The sequence below is a fragment of the Eretmochelys imbricata genome, chromosome 24, assembly GCF_965152235.1.
Source record: "Eretmochelys imbricata isolate rEreImb1 chromosome 24, rEreImb1.hap1, whole genome shotgun sequence".
Lineage (NCBI taxonomy): Eukaryota > Metazoa > Chordata > Testudines > Cheloniidae > Eretmochelys > Eretmochelys imbricata.
Window position 1 is genome coordinate 17742671 of NC_135595.1, and position 13927 is coordinate 17756597.

Genomic DNA, 13927 nt, shown 5'->3' on the forward strand with positions numbered 1-13927 from the left:
GAGACCTGGGCTCGGACGCAGGAGACCTGGGTTGTTCCCGGTTCGGCCACTGGCCAGACTGAAGGTTCTACTGGGTGACCTTGGCCAAGTCACTGCCCCACACGTGCCTCAGTTTCTCCATTTGTAAAAACTGGAAGACTGCTACTGACCTCCTTGGTAAAGTTCTTTGAGATCTACTGATGACAAGCACTAGAGAAGAGCTAGATACCTCTATTATAATACACGGACTCTTCTATAATATACTACATCGAATGGATTTTAAACCATTTGGAAATCTAGGACCATGATGAAACTTTTAGCAAGCAATCTGGAACCTGTTGGATTCTATGTGGTTTGCAAACACTCCAGAATCCAGTGATGTCCCAGGCCCAGTCAGGAATCTAGAACCCATGGACTTTGAGTACCAACCCACCGAGAGGCTTACAATAAATGAGATTCCAGAGCCTGCTAGTGATGCAGAATCAGTCAGGTGAGAGTCACTCAGGTGAGAACACATTGAGAGATCAAAACCAGACAAGATTCTGGAGCTGACTACTGGTTTGGTGCCATTGATGGCCCATTGAGTACGAAAAAATTGAGAGACCTAGAACGTATGGGATTCTGGAGAGAGCAGGGAATCTAGAATTCAGGGACACTGCAGGGTTTATAAACAGTGACCCATCAGGTTTTAGAACCATGAGGAATCTAGAAAGAAATGGGATACCAAATGTTCAACTCTCCCTAAACCTGGGCATCTTCAGGCCATCTCCTGTTTTGTGTTCTCAACTTCAGACCCTTGTCTTCCGCTATACTTGGGGGCACTGCTGCCGAGATCGTCAACAAAAGCCGCTTTGACCAGAGTGAGAAGAGACATCCTGAAGACCTGCCAGAACTTCTCCCCCACGAAGAGGTAGAGGATGGGGGTGAAGCAGGCATTGAAGCAGGACGTGAAGGTGTAAATGACCAAGAGGGTGCCGGTCACTGACTCTGGCACCTCCTTCTTGTAGAGATTCAAGCTCTGGTAGAGGTGGTAGGGCAGCCACCCGAGAAAGAAGGAAACCACCGCGGCCACCATGACTTTGAAGGGCTTCCCAGCCCACGCCAGCTTCTTCTCCTTCATCTTCAGCCCCACCCGGCTATAGCATCCCACGATGGTGCAGAAGGGCAGAAGGAAGCCTAGCAGGAACCGGACCATGAAGATGGCCAGGTGGACCCGTCTCCCCAGCTCCTGTGGCTCGGCTCCATTCCAGTCTCTGGAGAGGGCGTAATTGTTAACGCAGATGATCCTGCCCCCGTCCACCACCTGGGTCTCCCGGAAAGCCAGGTAGGGAGCGCTGAGACTGAAGGAGGCCAGCCACACACCCACAGCCAGCTTCCGAGCTCGGGGCACATTGCGGTGATGCCGGCACCAGATGGGGTGGTGAGAGAGGGTGTAGCGGTCCAGGCTGATGAGGGTGAGAAGGAAGACAGAGGTGAACATGCCCAGAGAGATGCAGGTGTTGAGGAATTTGCACATAACCGTGCCGAAGACCCAGTGGAAACCCAGGAGAACGTAGACAATGAAGAAGGGGATCAGCAGGGTGAAGAGAAGGTAGCAGGAGACCAGGTGGAGGAACCAGAGCGTGGTCACTGTCATCCTCATCTTCAGCCCCAGCACCCACAGGTACAGCCCGTTCCCCACCACACCCACCAGGAAGGTGGTGAAGAGCAACACGGCCGCAGCCAGGTGAGTGGCGCTCACAGCTGCTGGGGTCTGGCTGGAATTCGCCCCTGTGGTTGGTGGGAGAGTCATGTTGCCTTGGTCCATGGTGCCCTGGGGAGAGAGAGAAGATGGGTTAGAAGGGATGACAGAGGGGAGGAAAGGGGGGAGGGGAAGAAGAGGAAGGAAGAAATGAGGGGTTTAGGAAGGCACCATTGGAGAGGATCTCTCTGGGTGTCCTCTGTTCCTCTAGAATATCCAGGCTAGATATTCTCAGCAACTGGGCTATAGCTGGTGAAACTCCTTGCTACAGGGTAGAACGATGGGCAGAGGGAAAAAGGGATAGTAGATGTGGGAGGAGTGGGGACGGAGACAGTTTAGCAGGTCAGATACACACCTATGCGGATCTGGAGAACGGGCTGGCTCAGAGGGGTGGGGAATGGAGATGGGCCCTTCCCCACCAGGAGCTGCTGGTTCCGATCTGGCTCCAGGGCAGTGACTGGGTGGCTCAGGGAGGTGGGGGTCGGTCCTGTTGAGTTGGTGCTGGTGACACTCACTGCTACAAGGTGGAAAAAGCCACCCGTCCCCTACCCCGTCTCTCGTACTTATCTGTCTGCCATGGGAATTGCTGCTTCACCCTGACTCGAGAGAGAGCGCAGGGTCCTTCTTACTCTCATTGTAACACAGGAAGCCTCAAGCCACCGAGCTGCTGCTCTGTCCCCCAGCCGGGCTGCCAGCCCTGCAGCCGGGTCCTCTGGGCTATTGCCTCTGGCAGGGACTGCGTCCCTTACGGCCTTGTTAGCACGGTGTCCGCTGTGCTCTGCAGCCTGGCCTAATGGTTAGAGAAGGGCAGGCTGGGAGCCAGGACTCCTGGGCTCTACGCCCAGCTCTGGGAGTGGGGTGGGGGTCAGAACTCCTGGGTTGTGGGAGGAAAGGGGGGTCTTGTGGCTTAGAGCAGAGGCTCTCAGCCAGGGGTGGGTGTACGCAGAGGTCTGTCGGGGGTACATCAACTCACCTAGGTATTTGCCTCGTTTTACCACAAGCTCCATAAAAAGCACCCGCGTGGTCAGTACAAACTAACATTTCATACTGTGACTTGCTGAGACTGCTCTGTGTAAACGGGGAGCAACTCGTCTGACTCACCTGAAAGAAGTGGGAAATGTTCCCCATGGCACAGACCTCACCTACTACCTCTGTCTATTGAGTGCCCCATGTGGACCCCACTGATACCCAGTGGCAAGGAGTCTCCCAGGCTAACCTCACTCTCACTCAGTGGCAGTGAGTTTCATAGGCTAACCCCACTGATACCCAGTGGCAGGGAGTCCCACTAGTTTGCCTTTACAAGAGCAAATTTTGTGGCTTCTTGGGGGCCTTAGCAAGGAAATTCCCCTTTAGACCCAACACAGAGCCCTCTGCCCATTGTCTTGACTCACCTGGGGAGCGAGTGGTGGAAACACAGATCCAGCGCAGAGAGAGCCTCAGATGCTGTGTGTTTGGTCAGCAAAGCGTCCGTGTGTCTGTCCCCTGCACCCCAGAGACATCCCCTGTGTGTTGAGTTCACTCCCCTTATCTCTGTGTCTTCTACATGCTCCACCCCCACCTGCTCTCTGAGATCCACAAGCTGCAAACCATGAACGGAAATGATCATTGGATACTGTCTTAGCAAATAAACCACCTAAGCAACAGCCACTGCTTTAAAATTAGCCCCTCTCCCTCCCAGAGCCTGGCCTAGAACCCAGGAGTCCTGGATCCCAGCCCCCCGACTCTAATGCAGTAGATGCTTGGCCAGTAGCTCATCTACTGAGGTGTGCCCCCGTGAAGAGGAAGGGGCTGTATTTTGCAGAAGTCCTTTCCTGAGAGGGGGCTGCACCATGACCCAGAGATAACCACCCAGCCCCGTTAGCTCACAATAAAATCTGAGTCACAAATGATGCAACTCCCAGCCAAGGAGTGGGGGGGTCTTGGGGGTTAGAGCAGGAGGGCTGGGAGCCAGGACTCCTGGGTTCTGTCCCCGCTTCTGGGAGATGAGTGGGATCTCATGGGCTAGTGCAGGGGGCAGCTGGGAGTAAGGACCCTGGGTTCTGTCCCCAGCTCTCGGAGGGGGCTGGGGTCTAGTGGTTAGAGCAGGTCAATAGTTGTGAGAGGTCCTGTGTTATCTACATGTTGTGGGTACGTCCCTGCGTGAGACAACTCCTGTGAAATGTGGCCCCTTCCTATTCTAGATAAAATCTCAGTCACACCCAGCCCTCCCCAGAAGTGTGGGCCATTAATAGTGGTTTGGAATCTTGATGGCTCAGCCAGGACAATTGAGTGTGGATGGCTCTGTTTGCTTGCAGGCCTTCCTGTGAGTCAGGCTGGGAGGAATGGAGGCTTGGGGGTCTCACAGGACATGTGACCATGTCACCTGGTCCTGGAATCCATCTTAAACCCGATCTATAAGGGGGGTGGAACAGAACAAAGGGGGCTGCAAACAGAAATCCCCTAGCTACCACCTGAGCTGGAACAAGGGCTGTACCAGGGGAAACGATTGGGCCCAGACTAGGAAGGTGTCCAGTCTGTGATAGAAACTTATTGAAACATCTGAGGGTGCAATTTATCTGTATTCAGTTTTCTTATTGTATTAGACTTAGACTTGTGTTTGTTATTTTATTTTGCTTGGTAATTCACTTTGTTCTGTCTGTTATTACTTGGAACCACTTAAATCCTACTTTTTGTATTTAACATCACTTTTTACTGATTAATTAACCCAGAGTATGTATTAATACGGGCGGGGGGTGGGGTGGGGGGCGTTGGGCAAACAGCTGGGCATATCGCTCTATCAGTGTTCTAGAGGGCGAACAAATTCTGAGTTTATCTTGTATAGGCTTTAAACAGAGTAACACAGATTTATTTGGGGTTTGGGCCCCATTGGGAGCTGGGTATCTGAGTGTTGGAGACAGGAACCCTTCTTAAGGGGGTTTCTGTGATCCAATCCATCACACGGCCCCCCTGCCTTCCCAGGCCAGGCCAGCCCCTCACTGCACCTCCACCTTATCAGCCAGCCCGGCAGCCATTGGGGGCAACCCCCACCTGGTCGGGAAGGGAAGTCAAGTGGCAGCTGCATGTGGCATCCCCTGCTGGGATTGCTGGCTGTGGGCTCTGCCTGTGGGTTCTGGGGCCGAGGATGATGGTGACCTCCCTCTTGTCCTTCCATCTGGTGCTCACCTACCTGCTCACATCCTACTTTATAACTCTGTTCACGTCTACCTCTGCCTGGGTTTCCACTGGGTCTTTGGCATGGCCATGTGTGAGCTCCTCAACGCCTGCCTCTCCCTGGGCATGTTCTCTGTCATCTTCCTCCTCACCCTCACCAGCCTGGACCACTGCACTCTCCCCTGCCCTCCATCTGGTTCTGGTGTCACCGCACCATGGCTCAGGCTAGGAAGCTGGTTGCGGTTGTATAGCTGGTTTCTTTCGCCCTCAGTGCTCCCTAACTGGGCTTCCAGGAACTCCTGGAGATGGAGGGGTCAGGGTCACGTGCACCAGTAGTTACACCTTCTCTGGGGGATGGAGCCGTGACGCAGGCCTGGAGGAGACGTCTCCATCCAGTCCTGTTCAGGGTGCAGTTTCTGCTGGGCTTCCCGTCGGCCCTCTGCACTAGCGTGGGATGCTGGGGCTGGACAGGGCTGGAGATGAAGAAGAAGGGGTTGGTGAGGAGCGAGAAGCCTTTCAAACTCATGGTGACTGTGGTGGTTTCCTTCTTTGTCTGCTGGCTGCTCTACCATGGCTTGCTGCTCGACAAGGATGCGGTGCTGGTGTTGGTCACGAGCGCCCGAAAGTGCCAGGAGTTAGAGAGCATTGGAAACTTGTCATCCCACGTGTTCCTTCATCCCTGATGGTTCTGAAACCTGATGGGTTCTAGGTATCTCAATGTTTACAAACTGAGCAGTGTCCTTGAGATTCCAGATTCCTTGTTATCTGCAGAATCCCATGTGTTCTAGGTCTCTCAATTTTTTCAAAGTCAATGGATGTTAAGGGTTCTGGAGCACTAGCCAGCCCCAGAGTCTCATTTGTTTTTGTTCTCACAATATTATGAAACTCAATGGGTGTTCAAGGGTTCCAGATCTCTAGCTGGGTCCAGAGTCAATGTATTCTAACCTAACTGATTCTCATGGGTTCTGTGTCATTGGTTGGCTCTGGAATATTTGTTTTAAGTCTCTCGAAGTGTTCACACTTGTCATAAATATAAAGGGAAGGGTAAACCCCTTTGAAATCCCTCCTGGCCAGGGGAAAGCTCCTCTCACCTGTAAAGGGTTAAGAAGCTAAAGGTAACCTCGCTGGCACCTGACCAACATGACCAATGAGGAGACAAGATACTTTCAAAAGCTGGGAGGAGGGAGAGAAACAAAGGGTCTGTGTCTGTCTGTATGCCGGTCTTGGCCAGGGATAGACCAGGAATGGAGTCTTAGAACTTTTAGTAAGTAATCTAGCTAGGTATGTGTTAGATTATGATTTCTTTAAATGGCTGAGAAAAGAATTGTGCTGAATAGAATAACTATTTCTGTCTGTGTATCTTTTTTGTAACTTAAGGTTTTGCCTCAGTGGTTTGAGCATTGGCCTGCTAAACCCAGGGTTGTGAGTTCAATCCTTGAGGGGGCCATTTACGGATCTGGGGCAAAAACTGGGGATTGGCCCTGCTTTGAGCAGGGGGTTGGACTAGATGACCTCCTGAGGTCCCTTCCAACCTTGATATTCTATGTCTCAATTCTATGTCTCAATGGTTCTCTATGTTTTCTAATCTAATTATCCTGTAAGTTATCTACCATCCTGATTTTACAGGGGGGATTTCTTTATTTCTATTTACTTCTATTTTCTATTAAAAGTCTTCTTGTAAAAAACTGAATGCTTTTTCATTGTTCTCAGATCCAAGGGTTTGGGTCTGTGGTCACCTATGCAAATTGGTGAGGCTTTTTATCCAACATTTCCCAGGAAAGGGGGGGTGCAAGTGTTGGGAGGATTGTTCATTGTTCTTAAGATCCAAGGGTCTGGGTCTGTAGTCACCTAGGCAAATTGGTGAGGCTTTTTTACCAAACCTTGTCCAGGAAGTGGGGTGCAAGGTTTTGGGAAGTATTTTGGGGGGAAAGACGCGTCCAAACAGCTCTTCCCCAGTAACCAGTATTAGTTTGGTGGTGGTAGCGGCCATTCCAAGGACAACGGGTGGAATACTCTGTACCTTGGGGAAGTTTTGACCTAAGCTGGTAAAGATAAGCTTAGGAGGTTTTTCATGCAGGTCCCCACATCTGTACCCTAGAGTTCAGAGTGGGGGAGGAACCTTGACATGGTGGCATAGCGGTGGGATTAACCTGAAATCATTTTGAGATCCAGTTGAGATTTTTTGAACTAGAAATACAGATTTTAAAAAGGAATTTTTTTTTTCCTTTGGAAAGCAGCTGAAACTGAAAGCTGAAACTGTGGCCAAGCAGAGACAAAAGGGGATTATCTTTGTGAATTGCAGGTTTTCTTTGCCTGGAGGCAGGGTACTTAACTCCTGCAGGGAAATTCACAGTCTTCCAACCCAGAGGTTTTTTTTCTTTTCTTCCTAAAAGTAAATAGGGTGTGTGTGTTCTACCCATTTGCTTTTTCTTTGGGCTGGGTAAGCAGGTTTCCAAGTAGTTGGAGGTTTTTTGCTTTAATTTGGGCCCAGAGCAGAGACAAGGGAATTGTCTTTTTCTGTAGGCTGACAATCACTATCAGAGAATAGATATTCTATTTCAGCACAGGAAAATTTTACAGCCAAGTTTTGTTTGTTTATTTCTAAACCTTGGGTGTAAAGTTAGTTAAAAACAGAGAGGTTAGAATGACCAAATCCTCAGCTCGACTACAGCTGGAATTAGCCAAATTTCAGGCTGAGGAAAAACAAAGGGAACATGAAAGACAGATAGAACTCATGCGGCTGGAGAAGGAGGCACAGGAGGCTGCCCACAAGAGGGAAATGGAGGCAAGGAAGCATGTGGAGGAGGAGAAGGAAAAAGAGAGGAAGCATGTGGAGGAGGAGAAGGAAAAAGAGAGGAAGCATGTGGAGGAGGTGGAGAGGATAAAGGCCCAGCAGAATATACCAACAAACCCTAGCAATCCTTCTCCAGGTACCACTTCCCATCCCAGAAAGTTCCCCACCTACAAGGCAGGTGATGATACTGAGGCCTTCTTAGAAAACTTCGAAAGGGCCTGCCTTGGGTACAACATCTCTACTGACCAATACATGGTAGAGCTGAGGCCGCAGCTCAGTGGACCCTTAGCTGAGGTGGCATCTGAAATGCCTAAAGAACACATGAACAAGTATGAACTGTTTAAATCCAAGGCGAGAGTCAGAATGGGGATAACACCCGAGCAGTCTCGTCGGAGGTTCAGAGCCCTAAGGTGGAAACCAGACATGTCATTTACCCGACATGCCTACCACATTGTGAAACATTGGGATGCCTGGATATCAGGAGCAAGTGTTGAATCTCCAGTAAATTTGCCCTTCCTAATGCAAATGGAACAATTCTTAGAGGGTGTTCCTGAGGAAATAGAAAGATACATCCTAGATGGGAAACCCAAAACTGTAATCGAGGCAGGAGAGATTGAAGCAAGATGGGTGGAGGTGGCAGAAAAGAAGAAAACTGGTCGCAGTTGGAGCGGAGACCAGAAGGGACCACCCCAGACCACACCCTATTACCGGGGGCCGCCCAAGGCCCCACCTACCTCCCAAAGAACCCTCCAGACCCCTTATCGTCCTGCCACCCTGTTCTCCAGCAACCCTCCTCGCCCCAGTGACCCGTCAGCTGGACGATGTTTTAAATGTAACGAGCTGGGGCATGTAAAGGCCAACTGCCCCAAGAACCCCAACAGATTACAGTTCATTGCACCGGAATCACACCAGAGGTCCACAGGCCCAGATACTTCCCAGATACCCTTGGAGCGGAGGGAAACTGTGAGTGTGGGCGGGAAGAAGGTCACCGCGTGGAGGGACACCGGAGCACAAGTGTCAGCTATCCATGCTTCCTTAGTGGACCCCAATTTAATCAACCCAGAGATCCAAGTGACGATTCAACCCTTCAAGTCCAACTCTTTCAATTTGCCTACAGCCAAGTTGCCTGTCCAGTACAAGGGCTGGTCAGGAACATGGACTTTTGCAGTCTATGATGATTATCCCATCCCCATGCTGTTGGGGAAAGACTTGGCCAATCATGTGAAGCAGGCCAAGAGGGTGGGAATGGTCACCCGCAGCCAGGCTAAACAAGCCGTGAGGCCTAGCTCTGTTCCGGAAACTTCTATCAGGACCCAGTCAGAGGTGATGGACCCGGACCCCAGGCCAATGTCTGCAACAGCAGTAGTGGATCCAGTCCCAGAGACCCAGACGGAACCAGTCCCAGAACCGGAACCAGCCAAACAACCAACACCAGACCCCGTGCCAGCACTGAATCCAGTACTTGCAACCTCAACACCAGAGGGCCCCACTGAACCTGAACTGGCAGCAGCCGATAACCCTACACAAGAGGCTCAGCCGGAGCCTGAATCCCAACATAGTGCACCAGCGGAGAGCGGTTCACAGTCAACAGAAACAGCTCCATCCCCTATATCGCTTCCAGAGGGACCAAGCCTAGGTCCACAATCCAATGAGGAACTGATGTCCCCAGCATCAAGGGCACAGTTCCAGACCGAACAGGAAGCAGATGAAAGCCTCCAGAGAGCTTGGACGGCGGCACGGACCAACCCACCACCTCTCAGCTCTTCTAATCGGTCCAGGTTTGTTGTAGAAAGAGGACTTTTATACAAGGAAACTCTTTCTGGTGGACACCAGGAAGACTGGCATCCTCAGAGACAGTTGGTAGTTCCAACTAAATACCGGGCCAAGCTCTTGAGCTTAGCCCATGATCACCCTAGTGGCCATGCTGGGGTGAACAGGACCAAAGACCGTTTGGGGGGATCATTCCACTGGGAGGGAATGGGCAAGGATGTTTCTACCTATGTCCAGTCTTGTGAGGTGCGCCAAAGAGTGGGAAAACCCCAAGACCAGGTCAAAGCCCCTCTACAACCACTCCCCATCATTGAAGTTCCATTTCAGCAAGTAGCTGTGGATATTCTGGGTCCTTTTCCGAAAAAGACACCCAGAGGAAAGCAGTACATACTGACTTTCATGGATTTTGCCACCCGATGGCCGGAAGCAGTAGCTCTAAGCAACACCAGGGCTAAAAGTGTGTGCCAGGCACTAGCAGACATTTTTGCCAGGGTAGGTTGGCCCTCCGACATCCTCACCGATGCAGGGACTAATTTCCTGGCAGGAACTATGAAAAACCTTTGGGAAGCTCATGGGGTAAATCGCTTGGTTGCCACTCCTTACCACCATCAAACAAATGGCATGGTGGAGAAGTTTAATGGAACTTTGGGGGCCATGATACGTAAATTCGTAAATGAGCACTCCAATGATTGGGACCTAGTGTTGCAGCAGTTGCTCTTTGCCTACAGAGCTGTACCACACCCCAGTTTAGGGTTTTCTCCATTTGAACTTGTATATGGCCGTGAGGTTAAGGGGCCATTGCAGTTGGTGAAGCAGCAATGGGAGGGATTTACACCTTCTCCAGGAACTAACATTCTGGACTTTGTAACCAACCTACAAAACACCCTCCGAACCTCTTTAGCCCTTGCTAGAGAAAACTTACAGGATGCTCAAAAAGAGCAAAAAGCCTGGTATGATAAACATGCCAGAGAGCGTTCCTTCAAAGTAGGGGACCAGGTCATGGTCTTAAGGGCGCTCCAGGCCCATAAAATGGAAGCATCGTGGGAAGGGCCATTCATGGTCCAGGAGCGCCTGGGAGCTGTTAATTATCTCATAGCATTCCCCACCTCCAACCGAAAGCCTAAGGTGTACCATATTAATTCTCTAAAGCCCTTTTATTCCAGAGAATTAAAGCTTTGTCAGTTTACAGCCCAGGGAGAAGATGATGCTGAGTGGCCTGAAGGTGTCTACTATGAAGGGAAATGTGCTGGTGGTGTGGAAGAGGTGAACCTCTCCATGACCCTTGGGCGTATGCAGCAACAGCCGATCCAGGAGCTGTGCACTAGCTACGCGCCAACGTTCTCAGCCACCCCAGGACTGACTGAACGGGCATACCACTCCATTGACACAGGTAATGCTCACCCAATTAGAGCCCAACCTTACCGGGTGTCTCCTCAAGCCAAAACTGCTATAGAACGGGAGATCCAGGACATGCTACAGATGGGTATAATCCACCCCTCTAACAGTGCATGGGCATCTCCAGTGGTTCTAGTTCCCAAACCAGATGGGGAAATACGTTTTTGCGTGGACTACCGTAAGCTAAATGCTGTAACTCGCCCAGACAACTATCCGATGCCCCGCACAGATGAACTATTAGAGAAACTGGGACGGGCCCAGTTCATCTCTACCTTGGACTTAACCAAGGGGTACTGGCAGGTACCGCTAGATGAATCTGCCAAGGAAAAGTCAGCCTTCATCACACATCTCGGGCTGTATGAATTTAATGTACTCCCTTTCGGGCTGCGAAATGCACCCGCCACTTTCCAAAGACTTGTAGATGGTCTCCTAGCGGGATTAGGAGAATATGCAGTCACCTACCTTGACGACGTGGCCATATTTTCGGATTCCTGGGCAGACCACCTGGAACATCTACAAAAAGTCCTTGAGCGCATAAGGGAGGCAGGACTAACTGTTAAGGCTAAGAAGTGTCAAATAGGCCTAAACAGAGTGACTTACCTTGGACACCAGGTGGATCAAGGAACTATCAGCCAAAGTGGATGCGATCCAAAAATGGCCTGTCTCAAAGTCAAAGAAACAGGTTCAATCCTTCTTAGGCTTGGCTGGTTATTACAGACGATTTGTACCGCACTACAGCCAAATCACTGCCCCAGTGACAGACCTAACCAAAAAGAAACAGCCAAATGCTGTTCAGTGGACCGAAAAGTGTCAGAAGGCCTTTAACAAGCTTAAAGCGACACTCATGTCTGACCCTGTACTAAGGGCCCCAGACTTTGACAAACCGTTCCTAGTAACCACAGATGCGTCCGAGCGTGGTGTGGGAGCAGTTTTAATGCAGAAAGGACCTGATCAAGAATTCCACCCTGTAGTGTTTCTCAGCAAAAAACTGTCTGAGAGGGAAAGCAACTGGTCAGTCACTGAAAAAGAATGTTATGCCATTGTCTACGCTCTGGAAAAGCTACGCCCATATGTTTGGGGACGGCGTTTCCACCTGCAAACCGACCATGCTGCACTGAAGTGGCTTCACACCGTCAAGGAAACTAACAAAAAACTTCTTCGGTGGAGTTTAGCTCTCCAAGATTTTGATTTCGACATCCAACTCATCTCAGGAGCTTCTAACAAAGTGGCTGATGCACTCTCCCGTGAAAGTTTCCCAGAATCAACTGGTTAAAATCGTCCTTGAGATGTGGAAAATATTGTTAGTCTTTATGTACTTGGTAGTATATTTAGAGATGCATGTGTCTTATTAACTCTGTTTTTCCTAGAGCTCCAGGAAGAAATCCCAGCCAGTGTTTCACCCTAGCTGAGATTTGGGGGGCGTGTCATAAATATAAAGGGAAGGGTAAACCCCTTTGAAATCCCTCCTGGCCAGGGGAAAGCTCCTCTCACCTGTAAAGGGTTAAGAAGCTAAAGGTAACCTGGCTGGCACCTGACCAAAATGACCAATGAGGAGACAAGATACTTTCAAAAGCTGGGAGGAGGGAGAGAAACAAAGGGTCTGTGTCTGTCTGTATGCTGGTCTTGGCCAGGGATAGACCAGGAATGGAGTCTTAGAACTTTTAGTAAGTAATCTAGCTAGGTATGTGTTAGATTATGATTTCTTTAAATGGCTGAGAAAAGAATTGTGCTGAATAGAATAACTATTTCTGTCTGTGTGTCTTTTTTGTAACTTAAGGTTTTGCCTAGAGGGGTTCTCTATGTTTTCTAATCTAATTATCCTGTAAGTTATCTACCATCCTGATTTTACAGGGGGGATTTCTTTATTTCTATTTACTTCTATTTTCTATTAAAAGTCTTCTTGTAAAAAACTGAATGCTTTTTCATTGTTCTCAGATCCAAGGGTTTGGGTCTGTGGTCACCTATGCAAATTGGTGAGGCTTTTTTACCAAACCTTGTCCAGGAAGTGGGGTGCAAGGTTTTGGGAAGTATTTTGGGGGGAAAGACGCGTCCAAACAGCTCTTCCCCAGTAACCAGTATTAGTTTGGTGGTGGTAGCGGCCATTCCAAGGACAACGGGTGGAATACTTTGTACCTTGGGGAAGTTTTGACCTAAGCTGGTAAAGATAAGCTTAGGAGGTTTTTCATGCAGGTCCCCACATCTGTACCCTAGAGTTCAGAGTGGGGGAGGAACCTTGACAACACTCAATAGGGTCCATGGGTTCTAGATTCCTGACTGGTGCTAGGACCACAGTGGATTCTAGAGTGTTTTAAAACCATATAGACTCCAACAGGTTCCAGCTTCTTTGCTTGATCTAAAAATGTCATGGGGGATCTAGATTTCCAAATGGTTTAAAATCCATTGGGTGTGGTGTATTATAGGAGAGTCTGTGTATTACAAGAGCAATAGCTAGTTCTTCTCTCGTGCTTGTCCTCAGTAGATCTAAAAGAACATTGTCAAGGAGGTCAGTAGCAGTCCCCCAGTTTTTACAAATGGGGAAACTGAGGCACTGAGGGACAGCGGGGTTTGAGGCCATGACTACACCTCCCACTGGGCTCCAGCCCCGGCTGTGAGAGGGGAGTGGGAGCTAGTTGTAAAGCAACGGCTGTTTCTTAGGTGGTTGCTCTGCTAAGACAGTGTCCGAATGACCATTTCCGTTTATGGTTTGCAGCTTTTGACCTGAAAGAGCAGGTGGGGGTGGAGCATGTAGAAGACACAGAGTTAAGGGGAGTGAACTCAACACACAGGGAAGTACTGAGGAAGGGACAGACACGCAGACGCTTTGCTGCGCAAACACATGTCATCTGAGTCTCTCTGCTGGGTCCGTGTTTCCACCACCTGCTGCCCAGGTGAGTCAAAACAATGGGAAGAGGGCCCAGCATTGGGTCTAAAGGGGAATTTCCTTGCTAAGGCCACCTAGGAGCCACAAAAATTTGCTATTGTAAAGGGAAACCAGTGGGACTCCCTGCCACTGGGTATCAGTGGAGTTCTCCTGTAAATCTCCCTGCCACTGGTATCAGTAGGGTTAGCCTGTAAAAGTCCCTGCCACCGATAGCCCT

The 13927-nt window shown here is 50.0% G+C and overlaps 1 protein-coding gene and 1 pseudogene across 1 annotated transcript; one reads left to right on the top strand and one right to left on the bottom strand.

The window, feature by feature from the left end:
* Window positions 1-736: 736 nt before the first annotated feature.
* LOC144279878 (putative G-protein coupled receptor 33) lies at window positions 737-3321 on the bottom strand. The gene is made up of 2 exons (XM_077841574.1): window positions 3112-3321; window positions 737-1792 (listed from the first exon to the last, which is right to left on the bottom strand). Exon 2 carries the CDS (start codon window positions 1784-1786, stop codon window positions 737-739), a length of 1050 nt encoding a protein of 349 aa, XP_077697700.1. The 5' UTR covers window positions 1787-1792; window positions 3112-3321.
* A 517-nt stretch (window positions 3322-3838) lies between these two features.
* On the top strand, window positions 3839-5553 carry LOC144279981 (putative G-protein coupled receptor 33; annotated as a pseudogene).
* Window positions 5554-13927: the final 8374 nt, after the last annotated feature.